The 24,029-nt window shown below is 42.1% G+C and overlaps 1 protein-coding gene across 1 annotated transcript in view; it reads left to right on the plus strand.

Annotated features, from left to right (window-relative positions):
• hcrtr2 (hypocretin (orexin) receptor 2) overlaps positions 1–24,029 on the plus strand; it is a 96,160-nt gene that overhangs the window by 11,739 nt on the left and 60,392 nt on the right. The window contains exons 2-3 of the mRNA XM_057341813.1: positions 5,731–5,909; positions 19,796–20,039. Of these exons, the coding sequence (XP_057197796.1) occupies positions 5,731–5,909; positions 19,796–20,039 (423 nt within the window). The remainder of the gene's footprint in view (positions 1–5,730; positions 5,910–19,795; positions 20,040–24,029) is intronic.

Consider the following 24,029-nt stretch of genomic DNA (forward strand, 5'->3'; position numbering starts at 1 on the left):
CGCTCATGAGGACAGAGTCGAGTTCCATACCGAGAAAGAGGACGCTCTGCATCGGGGAGAGCTTGCTTATCTCAGTTGACCTGTAGCCCCACCGATCTAGGTGCTGGAGCACCAGGTCCCTGTGTGTACACAACAGATCTCAAGAGTGCGCCAAGCTGAGCCAGTCGTCGAGATAGTTTAGTACCCGCACACCTCCTTCCCTAAGGGGAAGGAGGGCGGCTTCCACGACCTTCGTAAAGACTCGTGGAGACAGGGACAGACCGAAGGGGAGGACCCTGTACTGATATGCCCGTCCCTCGAACGCGAACCGTAGGAACGGCCGATGTCGAGGGAGGATCAAGACATGAAGTACGCGTCCTTCAGGTCGATTGCCATGAACCAGTCCTGACACCTGACGGACGTCAGAATGCGCTTCTGCGTGATCAACCTGAAAGGCAGCTATTGTGTAGGTGCCTGTTCAGAACACACAGACCCAAGATAGGGCGCAACCCCCCGGCTTTCTTGGGGACAATGAAGTACAGGCTGTAAAACCCGTTGAACATCTCGGCTGGTGAGACGGGCTCGATCACTCCCTTCACCAGAAGGGTGGCGACCTCGGCCCGAAGTACGGGAACATCCTAGCCTCTGACTGAGGTATATCGGATGCCCTGAAACTTGACGGGCGTGAGGCGACTGGATCGCGTAGCCGAGACGGATCGTCTTCCCTAGCCAGCCTGACAGCCTGGGAAGCCGGACAGGCTCCCAGAAATGAGACGGGGACTAAAGGTACGATCTTTTTCATCGTCCCCCCGGGGGGTGGTTCGATGGCTAGCAGTACGGATTCCTTGCCGGGGGAGGTCCCCCGGGGAGGAGATCGGCTCTGCTGTTTTTCCTGCCTGGCGACTGCGCAGCTCAACGCACTGTCTGACTGAGAGTGCTGAGGGCTGGTGTTTATACTCGACATTGCGCTTCGCCATGACGCAACGTCGAGTTTGCCGTTCACCGTCGTGCAGAGGGTGAGAGCGGCTGTGGTAACCCAGAGAGAGAGGAAACTCTCCTTTTTTGAGAGTAAGTGGGCGCTAGCCCCCCGGAGGGGGCCAGCAGATGGAGAGACGGGGCAGGATCCGTCCCTATCCGACTTCCCAGCGATGTGGCTGGGGTCGGGCCCAATGGTAGCCTCGATCCCCCGAGGTCTTCCCATGAGGGCAGCTTCGCCGCCGCTGCTGATGGGGCGATGGTCTCCTCTTCGCTGTCTCCTCCAGGGGGGGCCGCCTGAGTGGGGGGCGCCAGAGCTGGAGGGCGTCGAAGAGGACCAGGGCTGCTGGGAAGCAGACAGTGCACGGGACTCGACGGCCGAGGCGGTCGAGTCGCGGCACGGAGGACTGCTTCTTTACTGTCGAGATCCCTCCGGGGGAGGCCGCGTGCGGGTCTCGCGCCCCCCGTCGGGCGGGGGGTGAGCGGGGCCGCTGCGGCTCGACAGTAACACCAACCAGCCCCCACTTGCGAGACGGGTGCGTCGAGAAAGCGGACCTTCTCGGCGTTACTCATCTGCGCAAGGATCGGCCAGAGGAGTGTCTCATGGACCACAAGTGTGGACATCGTCCGACCCAGGGCCCGTGTGGTCACCTTGGTCGCCTGTAGAGCGAGGTCGGTGGCGGCGCGGAGTTCCTGCATGAGCGCTGGGTCGGTCTTACCCTCGTGAAGCTCTCTCAACGCCCTAGCCTGGCAGGAGCCATAGCGTGGAGAGAGGAGGCAGCTTGGTCCGCCGCAATGTAAGCTCTCGACACCAGAGATGCCGAGACCCCACATGCTTTGGACGGGAGTCTAGGTCGAGCCACCCCCAGGTGGCCGCCGCCTACGGGCACGAGTGCACCGCGGCAGCATACTCCACCTGGGGGACAACGACGTATCCTCCAGCTGTCTCAACCTCGAGGGAAGAGAGGGTGACCGTTTGACGTGAAACGTGCCGGAAAGGGGGCGTTCCAGGTCTTACTAAGTTCCTCATGCACTTCCGGTAAACACGGCACTGGGGGCGGGCACGGCTTGGAGCCGTGCTCAAACCCGAGGCGCCATGTAGCCAGCCACGAGCGCCGGGAGAGGCAGTGCGGGCACTGCAAACCAACACTCACGGCGGCCCGGGAAAGCATGGCTGACATTTCGACATTCCCCCCGAGGGAGGGAGCCCGAGGAATCGTCGGAGTCGGATGGCAGTACGTCACCCCCCGATGCTGCAAGAGACATCTCATCATCACGCATTGTGTCCGAATACGTGATTGAGGAATAAGACGGCGGACTGTCTCCTGGGGAACGGTCAGATGAGCGAGACGAGGTGTGAACGGTCCGTGAGCCGTGGCTGGCGGATTATCGCTCACAGTAATCCTCATATCACCCTCGCTGCTTGCCGTAGCGGACGGCAGGGCTGTAGTCCTGCCGCCACGGAACAGGGAGCAAACGAGGTGGTGGCTGAGTCCTGTGGGAACACAGTCACCCGTGACGCAACGTCTGAATCATCACTGCCCGCAGTGCGGGCAGGACGTATCCACAACGTCTGCCCCAGCGTACTGGAAGCAGGCATCGTGTCAGTCCCCCTCCTCGATGAGTGTGTTGCACCAATGAGAACAGCGGGACATGCCACGCTGGAGAAATTTGCTCTTTTAGAAAAGAAATTTGCTCGAACACCTCCGCAACTGCCGAGACGCCCAGGGGAGAGTCACTGCAGGAAGGGACCGTCCGCTGTCCACGTCGTAGATTCCAGCAGAAAAATGATCACCAAAGATCGTAGAGAAGCTCATCAGATGCGTAGGCTCTGAAGAACAAAAGGTGAATGAATGAGCACGCCTGCTCATTTGAATGAAGGAGTCCGGCATGCAAATTTCATTCGCCAATTTTCATTGGCCTTTTCTAAATACTCAGAAGATGATAGGTTCTCAAGACAAACCCCATTCTGTCGGTTCGACACAACGTCGAGAGACTGACAGAAAGGGAACTAATGTCTCTAAATATCTCCAAAACGGTGACTTAGTGTCAGAGATGTGGCTATGCTCTGAAACTTCCCTGTCACCATGGCAAGTGGCGAGATGACGTTTTCTAAATTACACTGCGTTCCAAATTATTATGCAAATGATATCTTTCTCTGGTTTTCCTAATTTGTCGATGCAAATGACAGTCAGTATAATTTTCAAGTAATCAACAGTTAGGGTACATTTGGAATTTTATTGAACAAACCTCCCACTGACAACAGTATTTATTTAAAAAATGAAAAACTCAAAATGCACTGTTCCAAATTATTATGCACAACAGAGTTTGAAAACATTTCATAGGTTGTAAAAAACTGAAAATGGTCATTTGTTGAATTTGCAGCATTAGGAGGTCATATTTACTGAAATCAAAAGCTATTTCAATCAAAAACATCCTAACAGGGCAAGTTACATGTTAACATAGGACCCCTTCTTTGATATCACCTTCACAATTCTTGCATCCATTGAACTTGTGAGTTTTTGGATAGTTTCTGATTGAATTTCTTTGCAGGATGTCAGAATAGCCTCCCAGAGCTGCTGTTTTGATGCTAACTGCCTCCCACCATCATAGATCTTTCGCTTGAGGATGCTCCAAAGGTTCTCAATAGGGTTGAGGTCAGGGGAGGATGGTGGCCACACCATGAGTTTCTCTCCTTTTATGCCCATAGCAGCCAATGACACAGAGGTATTCTTTGCAGCATGAGATGGTGCATTGTCATGCATGAAGATGATTTTGCTACGGAAGGCATGGTTCTTCTTTTTGTACCATGGAAGAAAGTGCTCAGTCAGAAACTCTACATACCTTGCAGAGTTCATTTTCACACCTTCAGGGACCCTAAAGGGGCCCACCAGCTGTCTCCCCATGATTCCAGCCCAAAACATGACTCCGCCACCTCCTTGCTGACGTCGCAGCCTTGTTGGGACATGGTGGCCATCCACCAACCATCCACTACTCCATCCATCTGGACCATCCAGGGTTGCACGGCACTCATCAGTAAACAAGACTGTTTGAAAATTAGTCTTCATGTATGTGTGGGCCCACTGCAACCGTTTCTGCTTGTGAGCATTGGTTAGGGGTGGCCGAATAGTAGGTTTATGCACAACTGCAAGCATCTGGAGGATCCTACACCTTGAGGTTTTCGGGACTCCCGAGGCACCAGCAGCTTCAAATACCTGTTTGCTGCTTTGCAATGGCATTTTTGCAGCTGCTCTCTTAATCCGATGAATTTGTCTGGAAGAAACCTTCCTCATTCTGCCTTTATCTGCACGAACCCTTCTGTGCTCTGAATCAGCCACAAATCTCTTCACAGTACGATGATCTCGCTTAAGTTTTCGTGAAATATCTAATGTTTTCATACCTTGTCCAAAACATTGCACTATTTGACGCTTTTCGGCAGCAGACAGATCCTTTTTCTTTCCCATATTGCTTGAAACCTGTGGCCTGCTTAATAATGTGGAACGTCCTTCTTAAGTAGTTTTCCTTTAATTGGGCTCACCTGGCAAACTACTTATCACAGGTGTCTGAGATTGATTTCAGTGATCCAAAGAGCACTGAGACACAATACCATCCATAAGTTTAATTGAACAATATAAAATTAAATGTTTACGACACTTAAATCCAATTTGCATAATAATTTGGAACGCAGTGTAAAACTAAATAACGTTAAGACTTTCTAAACTTGCCATTCTCAGCATTGAAAGCCAGTGCGCAATAGAAGGAAATTATGAAAGACTTTGCTCAGAAAAATGGCAAAAGAAATTTAATTTAAATTTAATTAAAGGGACGTTTTGGACAGTCTTATAGTAAGATGCTTTATTGCACTTCCTCGTTAGATGCAGTAACGTTAAATCAAGTAACTTTTTATTGGTAGCTTGAATGTAAGTAAATGTAATTATTGTGTAGTAGTTTTGAAAATACTTTTCTAGTTTTATCTAGTTTTTATACGTCAACCACAACCTATGAACACAGTTTTAAAGCCACAAAGTTTACAATGTTTTAGTCACTTATCCTGCAAGTTGACATGGGAGGGATCAGTTTGATTAACTGACGTCACAGCTTCTCTCGATGACCATTGGATAAACGTCAGGCTTTAAAAAATTGTTGCGTTTGTATGGGGTCATTGGAAACTGGTGTTCACCTGGTTGCTGCTTTTGACAACTAAAAACCCACAGACTGCTGAAAATGTGGGACATTTTCTCAATATGTGACATATGCTGGACAAGGGGTGAAAATGCTGTGTGTGGCATTCGGCAAAGCGGGACGGGTTGTTACCCTTTTGGAACAATCTGAGGGTAGTAAATGATGACATAATTTTCTATCCTTATAACTATCCCTTTAACACTCAAAAGAATCCTGTCCTAAAATACGTGCTAATCTGCGCTGCTCTTAGTAGATTGCGTTGGTCATTATGGATATGAGATATTGCACCTGTGTTTTTTTAAGTGCACCTTGTTAGTAAATCACCTGCAGAAATGTCCACTCCCATCAGCGCTTTTTTGAAATTGCCCTGTTTAGTAAATCTGGCCAATAGTGTTTGAATAACAATTGCTCTTCAACTGCTAAAACAACATGTAAAGCTGCAGTCTTTGATGATATGCAGATTAGTTCGTTCAGTCACATCCCATCATAGTCTTCTAGTGTCTTCTGAAGTACATGAGATTTAATGCCGTGGCATCAATATAGCTTCAGCTGTAGTTACTGATGGGCTGTTGTTCAAGGCATCCTTCTTTTCAGTTTGTTTTGCAGTTTGGAAAAATCATCACATGCACACAGTGACCAACTACTTCATTGTGAACTTGTCCTTTGCTGACATCCTGGTGACAATCACATGTCTTCCTGCAAGTCTTGTGGTGGACATTACAGAAACCTGGTTCTTTGGAAAGACCCTGTGTAAGATCTTACCTTACTTACAGGTAGGTAAACTGAAAATGCACTATATGTACTGTACTCTTATTCAATTGTTTGGCACTGCAAACGTCCAGTTTGTTTATGTAGTAAATCATCCACATGAAGTTTGAAATGTTTTCAGAATTAATACACTGCGTATTACAACACCTTTGATCTTGCACATCTACAGCTACGGACACATCAGAAGACCCACCACTAGCTTTTGTTGCTAGAGGCTGTTTGCACTTTTGCATCACTTACTTTGCTTCCCCTGTAAACCACGTCAACATCTTAAATTCGTTGAAAGGTTTTTTGAGATGTCTGATATGTACTTGGGGGGGAATTTTTCTTCTGAAGATATCCTGCATGACACCATTAGATATTTGTGAAAACATACAGTATATTTGTCTATAAAATCAGGGAATATTAAAGTCAGCCTTGATCTTGAAGTTCCTCCTTCAGGTTTTACCTGCTTTAAGTGTCTTTTAATTTCAAACCAATATTAATTTCTTTGTAACAACCATTAAGAACTCCCTTATCCAAATATTAAAGTAATTGCTTGGATTGCTTGAATTTTATTCATTTTAGTAGCTACTGTAGCAACAACAGACAAACTATATGGCTATAGCATTTTAATACGTGTGTGAAATGCAAAATATGTCAACTGTCTTATTTTGCATCTGACAGTGATGACAATTCAGTAGCTGGAGCTAATGGATCTCCTGGAGATGTGAATAACAACATGCCAACCTTGTGTCATTTTTAAGTTAAAGTTGGGCCACACAGGCTCTCTCTAGGAATAACCTAGCTGACTATACTTTTTAAGCTGTTATTCCATCTACATTTTGAAAGCTACAAGTGCTGTCACTTCTCCATGCCTGATAAGGCACAGTTATCTTCCTGAGTGGGACAGCTGAATATTAATGGGAGTTGTGAAGTTATCAAGATTGAAGGAGCAGCTGCGAGCCAGCTGCATAGAGTGCTGATATATGTCTGGATAAAATCACCTCTATTCAATCACATTCGTGCCTATTGAGGGTCATCATGTGTGATGCTGTTTGCAACACAATGGAGGATGTATGCATCTTTCACAAAGTTTTATCAAATAGATAAATAGATATATCAAAGACTTCATTCAAGGAGCACATTTTAATGTGAATATATGTCATTGAGAAAAGCACAAAAGGAGTGCAAGAAAGGGCTAAAGTAAATGCTCTTTCTTTTAAAGGGCCAGATTATCTAGATAAAAACTTAAAAAATGCTGGCACTTTTATCATAGGAAACAATAATAAACATTCATAAAACAGTGTGTTTATGTCAAAGTAAAAAAAAGTCAAAGTCTGCTTTATTGTCAACTCTGCCACATATACGGTACATACTTTACATATAGAGGATTGAAATTGCGTTATACTCTCAGACCCTTGGTGCATACAGATAACACTAACACAGAATAAAAATGTATTAAAAAGGAGCCCCAACTAAGTATTGAGTGCTGTACATGCTCATACTTTTCATGTTCATACTTTTCAGTTGGCCAAGATTTCTAAAAATCCTTTCTTTGTATTGGTCTTAAGTAATATTCTAATTGTCTGATACTGAATTTGGGATTTTCATTAGCTGTCAGTTATAATCATCAAATTAAAAGAAATAAACATTTGAAATATATCAGTCTGTGTGTAATGAATGAATATAATATACAAGTTTCACTTTTTGAATGGAATTAGTGAAATAAATCAACTTTTTGATGATATTCTAATTATATGACCAGCACCTGTATATATATGTCCTAGGGGGGTTGAGAGAGACACCAATGATCTTCTCAGCTGCTCGCACTATATGTTGGAGTGTCTTGCGGCAGGTCGCGTTGCAGGCGCCATACCACACAGTGATGCAGCTAGTCAGCATGCTCTCAATGGTGCCTCTGTAGAAGATGCACATGATGGCGGCAGAGGCTATGGCTCTTCTCAGTTTGAGAAGGAAGTAGAGACGCTGCTGTGCTTACTTGGCCTTGTATCTGAAGCCCAGCCCTACTTGGTCTGGGTTATATTTTGCTCATGCACTGCTTTATCACAATAGTTAATAATACATTTTATATAATAAAAGTTCATTAAGGATGTATGAGACATTTCATTAAAAGGGTGTACAGAGGTTGCACTAGACTGTCTCATTGTCCGTCATTTAGATTGACAGGATTATAAAAATTCTGTCATAATCTGTTATTATTATAACGTGACGTGCTAATTAGCATATTCGTGAGGTCATCGTGTCATACTTGGGTTTACTCTGATTTTTTTATTTTCATACAACCTTAACAGTGAATAATCCAGGCAGGAAGCGGATCCACGTGCAGTAAAGATTTTTTAATGAAATAAAGCAAAGTAACAAAAGACAGGGTAATCCACAAAAGACAGAACGCTAACATAAAACAACCACGAACAATGGCTCAGACAACTGAAACACAAGAGCTTAAATACAGAGAACTTAAGATGACAGGACACCTGGGGAAGACTAATAAACCAGAAAACCTACAACACATGGCACAGAACAAGAAGTAACAAATCCAAAATAACAGGGGAAACATAACAGAGCCCCCCTCTTAAGAGCTCAGAGGTGGCCATCTTGGACGAGGCAGGGAGTTCAGAGGCGGCCATCTTGGACGAGGCAGGGAGCTCAGTAGCGGCCATCTTACGAGTGGGCACTGGACTGGCGGCCATCTTGCGAGCGGGCTCTGGTGAGGCAGCCGTGATGACCGGGATGGCCACCATTAATGTGGAGCATGCAGGCTGCCGTGCTTGGCCTGGCTCCTTGGCCAGCAGAGCCTGAGGACAACTGCCCCCTCTCAAAATATGTTTAGGTGGAGCCTCCTCCTCCTCCACCTTGCCAACGGTGAAGGAGAACCCCGCCCATGAAAGGGCAAAGTCTAAAATTTCACAAAGCGACCCTCGAGGACCATCATGGATGCGTTTATGTTTGTAAAAGTCACTGAGTCCATAACAAAAGAAATCAATCAGCATAAAATCTGGGAGCTTGGAGGTGTTTGCAACGTCCGAAAAAACCTTAATGTGGTCCTCGAGGGTGAGAGATCCTTGGCGAAGGCGGACAAGGGCAACTACTGGATCCATAATGGTGAGTCGTTCTGTAACAATGAATAATCCAGGCAAGAAGCAGATCCATGTGCAGTAAAGATTTTTAATGAAATAAAACAAAGTAACAAAACAACAGGGTAATCCACAAAAGACATACTGTTAACACAAAACAACCTCATACAACTCACAACAGACAATTGAAACACAAGGGCTTAAATACAGAGAATTTAACAAGATGACAAGCCACACCTGGGGAAGACTAATAAACCAGAGAAAAACCACAAAGGACTACAACACATGGCACAGAACAGGAAAGTCCAAAATAACAGCGGAAATACATAACAACAACTGAATGCCCAATAAAGCTGTTGTCGTTTACATATCAAGTAATTTACATATTTTATGTTTCTGTTGTCAGACATAAGCATTACAGACAAATGTTTATACTCATATGCAGGGGTGCAAAAATGGGGTATGCAGTATATGCGGTGCATAGGGGCGCCGCACAAGAGGGGGCGCCATTGTGCCAAAATATTATTTAACGTTTTTTTAAATAAAACGTTATAAAAATATAACGAAAAAGTCATTATCAAAAACGTTTTAGTTTCACTTTTGTCTAGCATTTTAAACGAGTTCAATAAATATATCATTTATTTAATCAAGTTATTATGTCAACCAATCACTCTTTCACAGTCAAATGACCAAATGGATCGAGCAAAGAAACTTCCCAAAGCGCAGAACATGAAAATGAAAAGTAAATTGACAAGTAAAAAACAAGTTATTTAACGTTGCCTGAGAGGTGGTTCATATTATAATACAATAGCAGGTCACCTCTAGGCCTACATCTTTGGCGCTTATAAAATAAATCTATGTTTGTGAAGGAGCTTTATAATTACATTCGGGAGAGTCTGAGACGGTTGTTAAAGCTGTTAAGTCTCCCACTATCACGCATTATCGGGTTCTTACGGAGCCCGTCTGGTCACCCCTCGGAGAAAAGAAAACAAGACCCGCAAATCCGTGGCCACAGTTTTGTAATTCGTTCCCTCAGTTTAAAAATCTGTGCTCTCGGATTAATAAACTGTACCCACGAGTTTCCAATCCGTGCTCTCGGTTTTATAAACCGTCCCCTCAGTTTTTGAAATCTATACCCACGAATTCATAATCTGTGCCCACGCCTTCGCAATCCGTTCCACAGTTTTGCAAACTGTATCCTACTCGCAGAATTTAAGCCTCTGTCTGTCAACAGAACAAGCTCCTACAGCAACATTAACGAATATTGTATACTGTTTTATTTTAGATTACATTATAAATGGTCTTAATGTGTTTACACACGAGCCCGTGGCGCATATAAAGCATGCGTTCATTGCCGCGTTTCACTGGCATAAACTTGGTTTGACATTAAACTTTCGATATTCGTGAATTTAGGGACCGTCTCTAAAGTTACATTCACATTAAAATACTTTTTTCCAACTTCAGAAGCATTTAAAAGGAAAGATTTATAGCCACAAAACTAGCTGTACAGTGTTCATGTGTGTGTCAGCTATTATGCACAACTTTTATATATAGAGTATTAAAATAAACCATCAAATAATATGCACATATTCCTATACGTATATTGAGCTTTAAATAATGGTATATTTGTGTATGAGACCATTATACACATAGGAATGTTTGCATGTGATTTGACGGTTTATTTTAATACATATCAATAATCTAAAAGGTGTGCATTCTATCTGACACACACATGAACACTTTACAGTTAGTCAGGGAAGTCATTCCCTTTAAATGCCATTGAGCTTTAAAATTTGTATATTTATGTATGAGCCCATACAGCAGTGAAACACATAGGAATATTTGCATTTGATTTAACGGTTTATTATAATAAATATAAATAATCTAAAAGGTGTGCATTATATCTGACACACACATGAACACTACAGTTAGTCTTGTGGGTATAAATCATTCCCTTTAAATGCCATTGAAGTTGGAAACATGTATTTGAATGTGTATGTAACTTTAGAGACGGTCCCTAAATTCACGAATATCGAAAGTTTAATGTCAAACCAACTTTATGCCAGTGAAACGCGGCAATGAATGCACGCTTGATATGCGCCACGCGCTCGTGTGTAAACACATTAAGACAATTTATAATATAATCTAAAATAAAACAGTATACAATATTCGTTAATGTTCCTGTGCTTGTTCTGTTGACAGACGAGGCTTCAATTCCGCGAGTAGGCTACAGTTTGCAAAACTGTGCGAACGGATTGCGAAAGCGTGGGCACAGATTATGAATTCGTGGGTACAGATTTCAAAAACTGAGGGGACGGTTTACGAAACCGAGAGCACGGATTGTAAACTCGTGGGTACAGTTTATTAATCCGAGAGCACGGAGTTTTAAAATGAGGGAACGAATTACAAAACTGTGGCCACGGATTTGAGGGTCTTGTTTTTTTTTCTCCGAGGGGTGACCAGACGGGCTCCGTAGGTTCTTCATTAATCGTCGGACGCGTTTTCCCCATATGACGACGCGAGCTGTGCAGTTTGAACGTCCGGTCCGTGTCCTTCACATAACGCGAGCAGTTGCGTCTTATGCAACCAGCGCGCAGCACAGAGCACCAGAGATATTGCGTGTGGTCACTGAAACAGCGCAATGATTGACAGGATGACAGAGACAAGAGCGCAAAAGAACGTTAGATAATAAAAATAATTTGAGCGTTCAATGTAAGTGTGTCTGTCTTTGTTTTACTTTAATTATGTTTTCATAAAATGTGAACCACAAACTAAAAATGCTTAAAGCAAGGGGAAAATCCAAAGATTTTGTATTTATTTGCGTTATCTTTTATCCATCTTATTTCGTTTTTCAATAATATTTTAATTATAAATGCACAGTAAAGGTATGTTTAACATAGGTTAACTTTATTGTTGAGTTTTTATTAAATATTAATGAACCACAAACTAAGCATTCGTTTTAAAGTAGGCCTAAGTGGGAAAAGAACAAAAAAATACAAAGCGAGTACATCATGTGATACGTCTTATTCGTCTTATTCTGATAATAATAAATAATTTTAATAATACTATTTGTTGAAGGAAAGGGAATAATCTAAATGTATAACTTTAAAGATCAAAATAAGTTTATTTCCTCATCAGCACATCTCTAATGGGCTACAACTCGATTGTTACTTATATTTGGGATATTTAAATGAACTTAAACTTAATGTTTAAAACTTGACAAGTTTTTTTGTTAAAAGTTTTAAATGTCAAAATTCTAGACTACATAAGTGAAACTCAAAGAATACAATACATAGTCTTATTTGAAGTCTTATTTAGTTATTATAAGCAAAACATCAATTTAAAAACTGTTTAGCCTGTTATCCGATTAATCAAAAAAACAATCGTCCAATTATACGGGTATTAAAATAATCGTTAGTTTCTGCCCTAATTTATTGTGTATGTCTGAACATAAACATTATGTACTTTTACTACTTTTTGCTCCTTTGTTTCATTATTGTTCAGATTGTTATTTATCTTTTCAGAATTGTGTATCTGTTACACTGTGAAGCAGTTGGAAAAGTGTTTCTGTAAAAGGAAACCTTTATGCTTCTGTTATAGATGCAAATCTGATTGTCACCTTCACATGATGTAAAATATAATGACTTCAAAGGTAATATACAATTTGTCTGCGGATTTTTTATTTGTTGTGTGTTTTTCTATATTGGGGTGGCCGATGGGGGGCGCCAATACTGATCTCGCATACCCCTCAGAAAATGTGCAGTTGCGCCCCTGCTCATATGTCCAGTCAGTAACAATGGGTGCGTTTATATTTGGCATTAACATGCGATCTCGGTGATCCGAAGAAGCAGATCGGATCTTCAGACAATCAGGACACAGCGCGTTTACACTTGTCATCAAGTGGCTTCCACATCTGGATAATGTGATCGGATCTCTATAGTTTCCCGCCCATTATTTTAATAACCCTGCAATTTAAAAATAGCCCCGGTACGGGGAGATTTCACACAACACGTATAACGGGGAGGATGAGCATGTTACAGATTTGATACGCAGCCATGTTAAAATCGAGGCAGCGGTGGGAAGTAAACCGCGGTTAAAACGATTAATGATCATACTGTATATGTGAAAGTATAAGCAGAGGACGTTTGTAAAATGACACAAGCTTCTGTACTTGAGCTGTGGCGGGTTTCACTCGCGCACACGCACGCAGGCCGAAGTTCCTATGATCAAAAGCGACCACTTACATCGTTCTCGTCTATTTGGGTTGGTTCGGCTTAAAGTGACAGCGCGTCGTTTCTTTGGTCTGTGCCCTAAATACCGTGCTTACTGACATCAGCTATAAACAACACTATACAATCTTGTTTCTGTGTGTAAGTGAAATACGGTGTATTCAGAGCTCCGTTTCAAGCTGCCTGTCTGCCGCTTAATCTGTCTTCTGGGGACGGTACTTTCGAGTCAGATCCGTGGGCGTGGCTTGTTGGTTTTGACTAAATCTTTGGTGTTTCAAGTCTTACGAAACCTTTACCCTAACCCTAACCCTAATCTGGGGACGGTACTTTCGAGTCAGATCCGTGGGCGTGGCTTGTTGGTTTTGACTAAATCTTTGGTGTTTCAAGTCTTACGAAACCTTTACCCTAACCCTAACCATCTAAACTGCCTATGATTGTTAAAATTGATGAAAAAACACGTTTGGGTGATGACGTCAGACTCGAAACACCAAGGATTTAGTGAGAGCCGTACAAGACACAAGCGACAGCAGCCCTCGGGGAACCGGAGAGTTGATTACGCCGTATAGGCTACATAAACACACACACATAGGCCTATGTTAGAAACAAGCTGGTATAGTGTTGCCATTCATGTCTGTGACATGAAAATAAACAAATGATGCGTTTTAAAACACAGCTGGCGCTGTGTGTGCGAGTCAACTCCATTCATGGTTGTCACAAATACTGTGATGATACAGCTGAAGTGGTCAGGTAAAACATCTTGTGTGATTTGACATACATCCTCTGTAGGTTAAAGTATCCATGATAATTTCGTGGGAAAATGAACGACTGTGCAACGCTCGGGAGCAAGAGTAAACTTTCCTCTGCATTTGTCAGCTGCTCCGCAGTTTGAGAGGCTTCGGACCCCGGGCGGGGTTTTCTGTGAAATTATACCAGTAAATGTAGATAAACTGTCTGGATTGCGTTTACATTACACTGAGATCCGATCACAATGCGTCCCCGACTACCTCTGGATCAGGACACGCTTGTCATCTGATCGGATGACATTCCGATCAGAAGCACGTTTACACTTGTCTTTTCAATGTGTATGTGGACAACATCCAGATACAGATCGCATGTTAATCCCAAATATAAACACACCCCATGACAGGTGCTTGGAAACTCTGTTTTGTATTCATTCATTTATTCATTCACAAGTAACCTTTAAGCTTCGGTTTGGTCATGAATGTGCTGCTTCTTCTACTCACTGAATGGAAAAAAAGGCCTGGGGCCCGTTTCAGAAAGGAGGTTTAGTGAAATCTCGGAGTATATTATTAACCCTGAAATGAGGGGAACTCTGGGTTTTCCGTTTCTGAATGTGAGGTATGTCAAACCCAAGTAAGCGGGGTAACTCAAGTCCGTTTCTAAAGGTATAGTAATAGTAACTTACTCTGTGAACCTAACCTGATCGGGAGCAGGTTTTCTTTGGTAAACCCAGAGTTTATTTCAATCTCCTCCCCCTTTTAAAGCGCAAGTGGTGTAACTCATTCATCCATTCATTCATTAATACAGTCATTCATGGCAAACATTTTGATGACACAGAGACCATCTCAGTGACTTATATGTCATATGTGCTTTTATAGAGGATTCATGAAAAGGCTGCATTAATTCATTGGAATATAATTTGATTTCAGGAGAGCAATTTAGGACCCGAGTGGAATTTTGTCATTTCCCTGTGCATTTTTATTAAAACTGTACAGTTTTTCTTACAGTGAATTAGATGTATCAAAATATATCTCATCCATCCTTACATCAATAACATCAGCCACCGTATGTGTATTACATCAGAGCATAATTTTCTATGGACGATGAGAAATGACTTAATAAAGTGCATGAATAAATTAATTAATAAACACAGACATACATGCAGAAATGAAGCGATAAAGGTAATTTTAAGTAATTTTGACGTGCAGCCATTCCAAGTGAAATCTGCTAAAAGATGCCATTGAGGATGATGGCTTTTTATAGTCGTGGTGCACACGCTTAACCCAGGGTAAGCCTACCCAGAGTAAATTGAACTAATTCAAATCAGCTGTTCTGAAACCAAAAACTCAAAGTTTCTAATTTCTAAGTAAACCAACTCTGAGTTCAAGGTTTAACCTAAAGTTAGTTGAACCTCCTTATTGAAACAGGTCCCTGGAGAGAGTGTTCGCGATCGTGTATTGGGCAGTGGTGGTATCCTCCGGCCGCACAGACACGTTCGGTCCATTCACAATCACGTTCTGATGGAAGGAAATTATTAGATGCTATCATCTCTACAAAACAGGGAATTACAAGTTGCCCGCATTGTAATCTGTCAAAATGACTGAAGGCCATCTGATTTTTCCATCACTGGTAAAAAATCTGCCAATGATGGAAATTTTCGGTTAATGCAAGCTTTGTACAAGACTTTTCAAAAAACAATCTGGTCAAGCTCAGTCACTTACAATTTAATCATTGTAAAAGTTATTCAGGTTCCTGGTAGCCACTGTCTTTCAGGCCATGAAGTGGGACTCCCGCATTATCTTCATTGTAAAGACCCCACAGGAGATAAACTTCCTTCACCAGCCGTGACAGGAGTGGCTGATGGACTTCTACTCAGACGTCATTGAATCTGTCCTGTGCACTTCAATTACTGTCGGGTTAGGCTGGCTACCAAATCAAGCAGGAGAGTCTGGACTGCTGCAAAGATAATTGGTCCTTCTCTGCCCATGCTTCATAACCTGTACACCTCTAGAGTAAGAAAGCAGGTATCCAAAATCAATTTTGGTTCCCATATAGCCACCAAGAACACTATCTCTTTGAATCCTTGCTCTCTGGCGCTTTAGACCATTACAACAGAGCATTTCTTTCTAGGCCATGCATCTCATGAACAAATTAAACTGCCTTACAAATCTCTCTATAGTGCACTATTACCACTTGGCAATGTAATCTAATTGTACCGCAGTGAATTAGATATATCAAAATATATCTCATCCATCCTTACATCAATAACATCAGCCACCGTACGTGTATTACATCAGAGCATAATTTTCTATGGACGATGAAAAATGACTTAATAAAGTGTATAAATAAAGTGCATGAATAAATAAATTAATAAACACAGACATACAAGCAGAAATGAAGCGATAAAGGTAATTTTAAGTAATTTTGACGTGCAGCCATTCCAACTGAAATCTGATAAGAGCCGGGTTAGAACCGGCGATCAGTCTAATCTTGTACGAGAGTCTGACACCCTACAAGTGTCCTATACACCATGACCTCTCATTCGCGTAACTAGACCACTCATGGCGAGTGAGAACATTTTTTTATTATTATTTCTGTTGTTTCGTTCATTTAAATACTAATTTGTTTGTTCATTGGTACATTTATCAATTTATTCATTTAAACTTACATCATTTTTAGGACTTCAGTAAATCCACTGTATGCAGAGTGGAAAGTGTGCCTCACTCTCAAGTGCTTTCTGCCGCCATGTTGCTATTTTTGGTGCCGTTGCCATGGTGAATCGTAATATCAAAGCTCCATTGATGATGGCTTTTTATAGTTGTGGTGCACGCGCTTAACCAGGGTAAGCCTACCCAGAGTATATTGAACTAACTCAAATCAGCTGTTCTGAAACCAAAAACTCAAAGTTTCTAATTTCTAAGTAAACCAACTCTGAGTTCAAGGTTTAACCTAAAGTTGGTTGAACCTCCTTATTGAAACAGGTCCCTGGAGAGACAGAGTGTTCGCGATCGTGTATTGGGCAGTGGTGGTATCCTCCGGCCGCTCACAGACACGTTCGGTCCATTCACAATCACGTTCTGATGGAAGGAAATGATTAGATGCTACCATCTCTACAAGACAGGGAATTACAAGTTGCCCGCATAGTAATCTGTCAAAATGACTGAAGGCCGTCTGATTTTTCCATCACTGTAAAAAAAAAATCTGCCAATGATGGAAATTTTCGGTTAATGCAAGCTCTGTACAAGACTTTTCAAAAAACAATCTGGTCAAGCTCAGTCACTTACAATTTAATAATTGTAAAAGTTATTCAGGTTCCTGGTAGCCACTGTCTTTCAGGCCATGAAGTGGGACTCCTGCATTATCTTCATTGTAAAGACCCCACAGGAGATATACTTCCTTCACCAGCCGTGACAGGAGTGGCTGATGGACTTCTACTCAGACGTCACTGAATCTGTCCTGTGCACTTCAATTACTGTCGGGTTAGGCTGGCTTAGAATTTTAAAGTTTTACTTAATTAATATTGCATATAGGAATTTACAGTCTGTTATATTTGACCTGTGCTTCTCTCTCCTTTATCTTAAATGTGTGCTCTCACTGAGCGTATGTGTGTGCGTGCGTGTCTGTGCGTGTGTGCGTGTCTGCATGTGTGTGTGTGTGTGAGTCTATGTCTATGTGTGTTAGTACGTGTGCATATTGCGTGTGTGGAGTGTTTTGTATTTGTGTGTCTGTCTTCTGTGTTTTCAACTTTTTCTTGTTTTTGCAGGTACAACTTTAATTGTTTTGCTTATAGTCAATATGTCTTATGTACAGCTGCTTTGTAACAATAAAAATTGTAAAAAGCGCTATATAAATAAAGTTGAGTTGAGTTGAGCTACCAAATCAAACAGGAGAGTCTGGACTGCTGCAAAGATAGTTGGTCCTTCTCTGCCTATGCTTCATAACCTGTACACCTCTAGAGCAGGGCTAGTCAACTGGCGGCCCACGGGCCAAATGCAGCCCACCAATCATCTTTTCCTGGCCCGCCTTAACATTTCAAATAAGGGGAGAGACTTTAAGAACGGTGTGCTTTAAATGCACGTCCTCCTGAGACACCACATCTTTAAATGTCCAAAACGCTGCTACATTCAAAACGAAAGTAATTCCCACAGCTCATAATGTTTTACGTCTTATAAAGCGATTTGATCGGTCAGTCCAAGAAACTTGATGTTATTTACAACGTTATAATCAGCAATGCATTGCACAGCCAGAGGCAATCGGTTTGCGCACGCAATAGGTCGCGTTCTAAAACGCGTTTTGTGCCCTTGAAAGTAGGCTAACTGTAGGAAGGGTACACCACGTGAACGGTTGTCTCAGATAAGGGGAAAACTGTGTTGTTTTTATTACTGCATTCATTATGTATAACGGCTATATTTACGAAAAACAGCTGTTAATCTCCCTCCAGAACTCGCACTATACAAAGGCTCTGCCCTATAAATGCGTGGGGCACATGAATGCGATCGGTATTCACCCGAAGATGTGATAATAGCGTTCAGTTTCTTGCACAGATCAATTGACTCGCTTTATAAGACGCTAATTTAACGTAAGAAGGGGCAGGGATTACTTGTGTTGAATGTACTTGCGTTTTTTACTTTTATTGATTTAACTTTAATTAATTCAACCAAATAACTTCAGAAATATCTTCTTGAAAAAACAATGCCACCCACATCTCGATGTACTGGAGGACTGTGGGTGAGTAAATTAGTAGCAATTTTTGGGTAAAGTAACGCAGTAAGGAATATAAAATACAATTAAAAAGACAATATCCCTTTTAATTTAATATCATGAAAAGGCACAAATACTGGATGCAATATTTGTGTGCATGTTTTAATCATGGCCTATAGTAACAGCAACAAAAACAGTATAAAAGGAACAAAACGCAATAAATAACAGAAGAACTGAGAATATGGTAAAAAACTGGCCTGCATCCTATTTATACTTTTGGAATCTGGCCCTCAAAGAAAAGTAGTTGAAGACCCCTGCTCTAGAGTAAGAAAGCAGGTATCCAAAATCAATTTTGGTTCCCATATAGCCTACCAAGAACACTATCTCTTTGAATCCTTGCTCTCTGGCACTTTAGACCATCACAACAGAGCATTTTTTTCTAGGCAATGCATCTCATGAACAAATTAAACTGCCTTACAAATCTCTCTATAGTGCACTATTACCACTTGGCAATATAATCTAATAGTACGGTGTCACCGGAATACGTGGCGGAAGAACCCAAATGCAGGCAGGCGTGAAGGGGTTAATAAAACAAGACTTTAATAATTCAAAACAAAACACCCACAATGGGGAAAAAACGGACACGGAAACAAAACAAGGACACAAACAAAAGACTTCCCACGATGGGGCAAAACTAGAAAAATAACAAAACAAACTCACGACACAACGTCCAGGGGCAGGGGCATGTGAATGTGAAGCCACATTTATAGAATTTACTTTCACAAAGTGTTCACAAAATCTTTGTAGTTTTGCCCACAAAAAATATATGATTGCTTTGGTTTGATTAGATTAGACCATTTTACATTGACACAATAGCATTGTGCTGTCTGTAACCCATGTTCTCCTGTAGAAATAAATGCACTCAGTTTGAATGTTAAACATTTTTGCATATGCCCATTTTCACCACATAAACATTATAAAAATTAAACAGCTTTGTGATTATGCATGCATTAAGTGTGAAACTGCATGTCATTTTTATGAAAATGTATTTGTTTATTGTTTAGCATACAGTACATGGTCTGAGGATAATGTCTGCCCCATGTTTCACCTCTGGATCTTAATTCCCTGCCTATCCTTTTCCAGACAATCTCTGTGTCTGTATCGGTCCTGACACTAAGCTGCATTGCCCAGGATCGCTGGTATGCTATCTGCCATCCACTGAAATTCAAGAGCACTGCCAAAAGAGCCCGCAAGAGTATCATCTTGATCTGGCTGGTTTCCTGTGTCATCATGATTCCTCAAGCTATAGTTATGGAATGCAGCAGTCTGCTCCCAGAGCTCACCAACAAAACCAGCCTATTCACTGCGTGTGATGAACAGTGGGGAGGTAGGAGATTTCTCCACAACTGCACCAGCTTCCAGTATGGCACAGTGGGGTTACTTTATGTTCTGCTCTAGAAAGGCTATTTATTATTGCTGTGTGAGCACAGATAGAAAGAAAGGTTGAAGAGCCGATCAACTGCAGTGGAAAAAAGTGTATAGTTATTCTTGGTATAGCTGCAAAAGTCTTCTCTCAAATCAAGCCCAGTGATCAAATACAAAACAACACAACGTGCAATAACAACTATTATTGGAGTATTAATAACAGTTATTGGAGTATTTTCACGCAAAACATGTGCTCATCACATTTGTTACAAACTTAAAAGCTGATTATTTCAACCACAAGCCTTATTTCCTGAAAAAAGGGGTTATTTCTCTGTCAAAAACATCTATTGCATGTATCGCACAGTTTTTCACACACAGCTTGTCTTCAAAAAGTAAGCCTTGGAATATACTGCAGCACAAAAAGAACTGTGGAGGTTTTTCAAAAATTCAGCACACAGTTATTTCTTGATTAACTATTTATTGAGGTTTTAGTAGAGAAAACTTACCTGCATTTTTTTAAACACAATGAATGATTCGTTTTTGAAAATGTAAAAAGGTTTCTATGAAGGTTAGGTTTAGTAGTAGGGTGAGGGTTAGAGGATGTACAGTCTGTGCAGTATAAATGCTTTTAAGTCTGTGGAACAGCAGGCCCGACTCCAGACATGAGATGAAAGGTGGCTGAGGTAACTATATATATATATATATATATATATTTGGCCCAGACTATAAATGAACTATTTAGCTTTTTGAATTATTCCTTTGTAACTTATGATTTGATGAAAACATAAAATGAGCTATTCACTATAATATTCACAGCATTAACTCTCTGCTCCTTTTAAAGAATTCTGTCACAAACTCATCCATGTCCAGTTCATGTTATTGCTTTTTCATGTACAAAAAAAAACTGTTTTTTCCTCTCGTGAAGCGTTATTCGGCGGAATGGTGTCAGAATAATTAGGCTAGGCTATTCATGTGTCATTTGCGGTTCGGGTGGGGCTCGGGAAATAATACGCGCGGGCGGAACGCTGATCCAGTAGCCGAGACTTTTGACTCACCTCGGCTGATGCGAAGCTGCTTTTACACGGTCCTGTGCTTATTTGTGTTCAAGCTCTGTCTGAAGAGATTTCTAATTGCAGCAAGCATTGTAGCCAATCGCGTGCAACTAATGGACAGCTATGACTCATTCTTATCACAATTTAAATAAACGTTTTAGCTCATGCTCCTGCTTTTCTGTATTGAGCTTTATTTAGCCTTGATGACACAGCTAGCGGCTTTGACTGTGGTCAGGCCAGCCTCCACTTTCAAAAATGACGGTCAAGCCAGCCCCCACGGTGGTTTTCTGTGCGCGCATATATGACAGATTGCGGTAGGAGCGCGGGAGGACAAATTTCAAAATAAAAGCGGTTTCGCACGCTATCATTTGCTAGTGTTTTTCCGGTTGCAAGTTATGTTGCTAGTGCAATGAGAGACGACGTCAAAGGGTTGCTATGCAGTTTCTATGGCTGCGTTTACATTTGGCATTATGCGATCTCGGTGATCCGAACAAGCGGATCGGATCTTCAGACAATCAGGACACAGCGCGATTACACTTGTCATCAAGTGGCTTCCACATCTTGATAATGTGATCGGATCTCTATAGTTTCCCGCCCATTATTTTAATAAGCCTGCAATTTAAAAATAGCCCCGGTGCGGGGAGATTTCACACAACACGTATAACGGGGAGGATGAGCATGTTACAGATTTGATACGCAGCCATGTTGAACTCGAGGCAGCGGTGGAAAGTAAACCATGGTTAAAACGATTAATGATCTTATGTGAAAGTATATAGAGGGCGTTTGTAAAATGACACAAGCTTTTGTACTTGAGCTGTGGCGGGTTTCAGTCGAGCGCGCAAGCCGAAGTTCCTATGATCAAAAGCGACCACTTACATCGTTCTCGTCAATTTGGGTTGGTTCGGCTGAAAGTGACAGCGCGTCGTTTCTTTGGTCTGCACCCTAAATATCGTGCTTACTGACATCAGCTATAAGCAACACTATGCAATCTTGTTTCTGTGTGTAAATGATATACACCATTCAGAGCTCCGTTTCAAGCTGCCCGTCTGCCGCTTAATCTGTCTTCCGGGGACGGTACTTTCGAGTCAGATCCGTGGGCGTGGCTTGTTGGTTTTGACTAAATCTTTGGTGTTTCAAGTCTTACGAAACCTTTACCCTAACCCACACCCTAACCCTAACCGTACTCTAACCATCTAAACTACATATGATTGTTAAAATTGATGAAAAAACACGTTAGGGTGATGACGTCAGACTCGAAACACCAAGGATTTAGTGAGAGCCGTACAAGACACAAGCGGCAGCAGCCCTCGGGGAACCGGAGAGTTGATTACGCCGTATAGGCTACATAAACACACACACATAGGCCTATGTTAGAAACAAGCTGGTATAGTGTTGCCATTCATGTCTGTGACATGAAAATAAACAAATGATGCGTTTTAAAACACAGCTGGCGCTGTGTGCGCGAGTCAACGCCATTCATGGCAGTCACAAATACTGTGATGATACAGCTGAAGTGGTCAGGTAAAACATCTTGTGTGATTTGACATAAATCATCTGTAGGTTAAAGTATTCATGATAATTTCGTGAGAAAATGAACGACTGTGCAACGCTCTGGAGCAATAGTAAACTTTCTGGCTGCATTTGTCAGCTGCTCCGCAGTCTGCTTCGGACAGACGAGAGAATAATGATACCGGGCGAGGTTTTCTCTGAAATTGTCCCGGTAAATGTAGATAAACTGTCTGGATTGCGTTTACATTACACTGAGATCCGATCACAATGCGTCCCCGACTAGGCTACCTCTGGATCAGGACACGCTGATCGGATGACATTCCGATCAGTAGCGCGTTTACACTTGTCTTTTCAATGTGTATGTGGACAACATCCAGATACAGATTGCATGTTAATGCCAAATATAAACGCACCCAATGATGTTCTGGGTGATTTCTAGGCCATTGATAAGGTATTTTGGTGGTTGTAAGAGTGTTGCTATGTAGTTTCAAAGATTTTCTGTGTGATTGCTCGGCTGTTGTTAAGGCATTCAGGTGGTTGTAAAAGTGTTGCTATGCAGTTTGTGTGGCATTCTCTGGGTGGTTGCTAGGCCGTTGCTAAGGCATTCTGGTGGTTGGTTTTGGCCTAGTGGGGCAGTTGTGGCCTAGTGGTTAGAGAGTCAGACTCGTAACCAAAAAGTCATGGCTGCCCTCTGCTCCAGGTGTGTGTGTTCACGACTTGCAGTGCGTGTTCACCACTCACAGGATGGGTTGAATGCAGAGGTCACATTTCGGTTATGGGTGACCATAACTGACTATGAAATAACTAAAAATAACTGACAAATAGGTAACTTTTAATACACAATAGCAGGACTGTCTGATGTGATGTTTTAAATACCCCCCAAATGTCCCATATAAGCAGTTTTTTATATATATGTTCAGACACATGTTTAAAGGAAACTACCTATTTCAAGAAAATAATTACACCTCAGAATCATAGTACACAATCTCAGATTGGCACTCAGACAATATCAGGACTGTCTGATGTGGTGTTTTTAAATAAAAGTCCCTTGAATGTCCTAAATACAGTGTGTTTTTATATGTTCAGATAGGTGTTAAAAGGAAACTACCTGTTTTGTGAAAGCGATTTCACCCCAGAATCTGTCATGGTTCTGCCCCACCTTGTCTTGCTTCTCTTGACCTAGTGGCAGAACCATGATAGAACCTCTTGTTTTATGTGGAGAGTTAAGGAGGGGCTTCTGTCATGGTTCTGCCCCACCTTGTCTTGCTTCTCTTGACCTAGTGGCAGAACCATGATAGAACCTCTTGTTTTATGTGGAGAGTGACGTTTTGTCCCTGTTGGTCTTCCACTCTCCGGTGTGGCGTCTCTGTTCCCGCCCTTTCGTCTCCTCG

Source organism: Triplophysa rosa, linkage group LG9 (assembly GCF_024868665.1).
Source record: "Triplophysa rosa linkage group LG9, Trosa_1v2, whole genome shotgun sequence".
In the NCBI taxonomy this organism is placed as follows: domain Eukaryota; kingdom Metazoa; phylum Chordata; class Actinopteri; order Cypriniformes; family Nemacheilidae; genus Triplophysa; species Triplophysa rosa.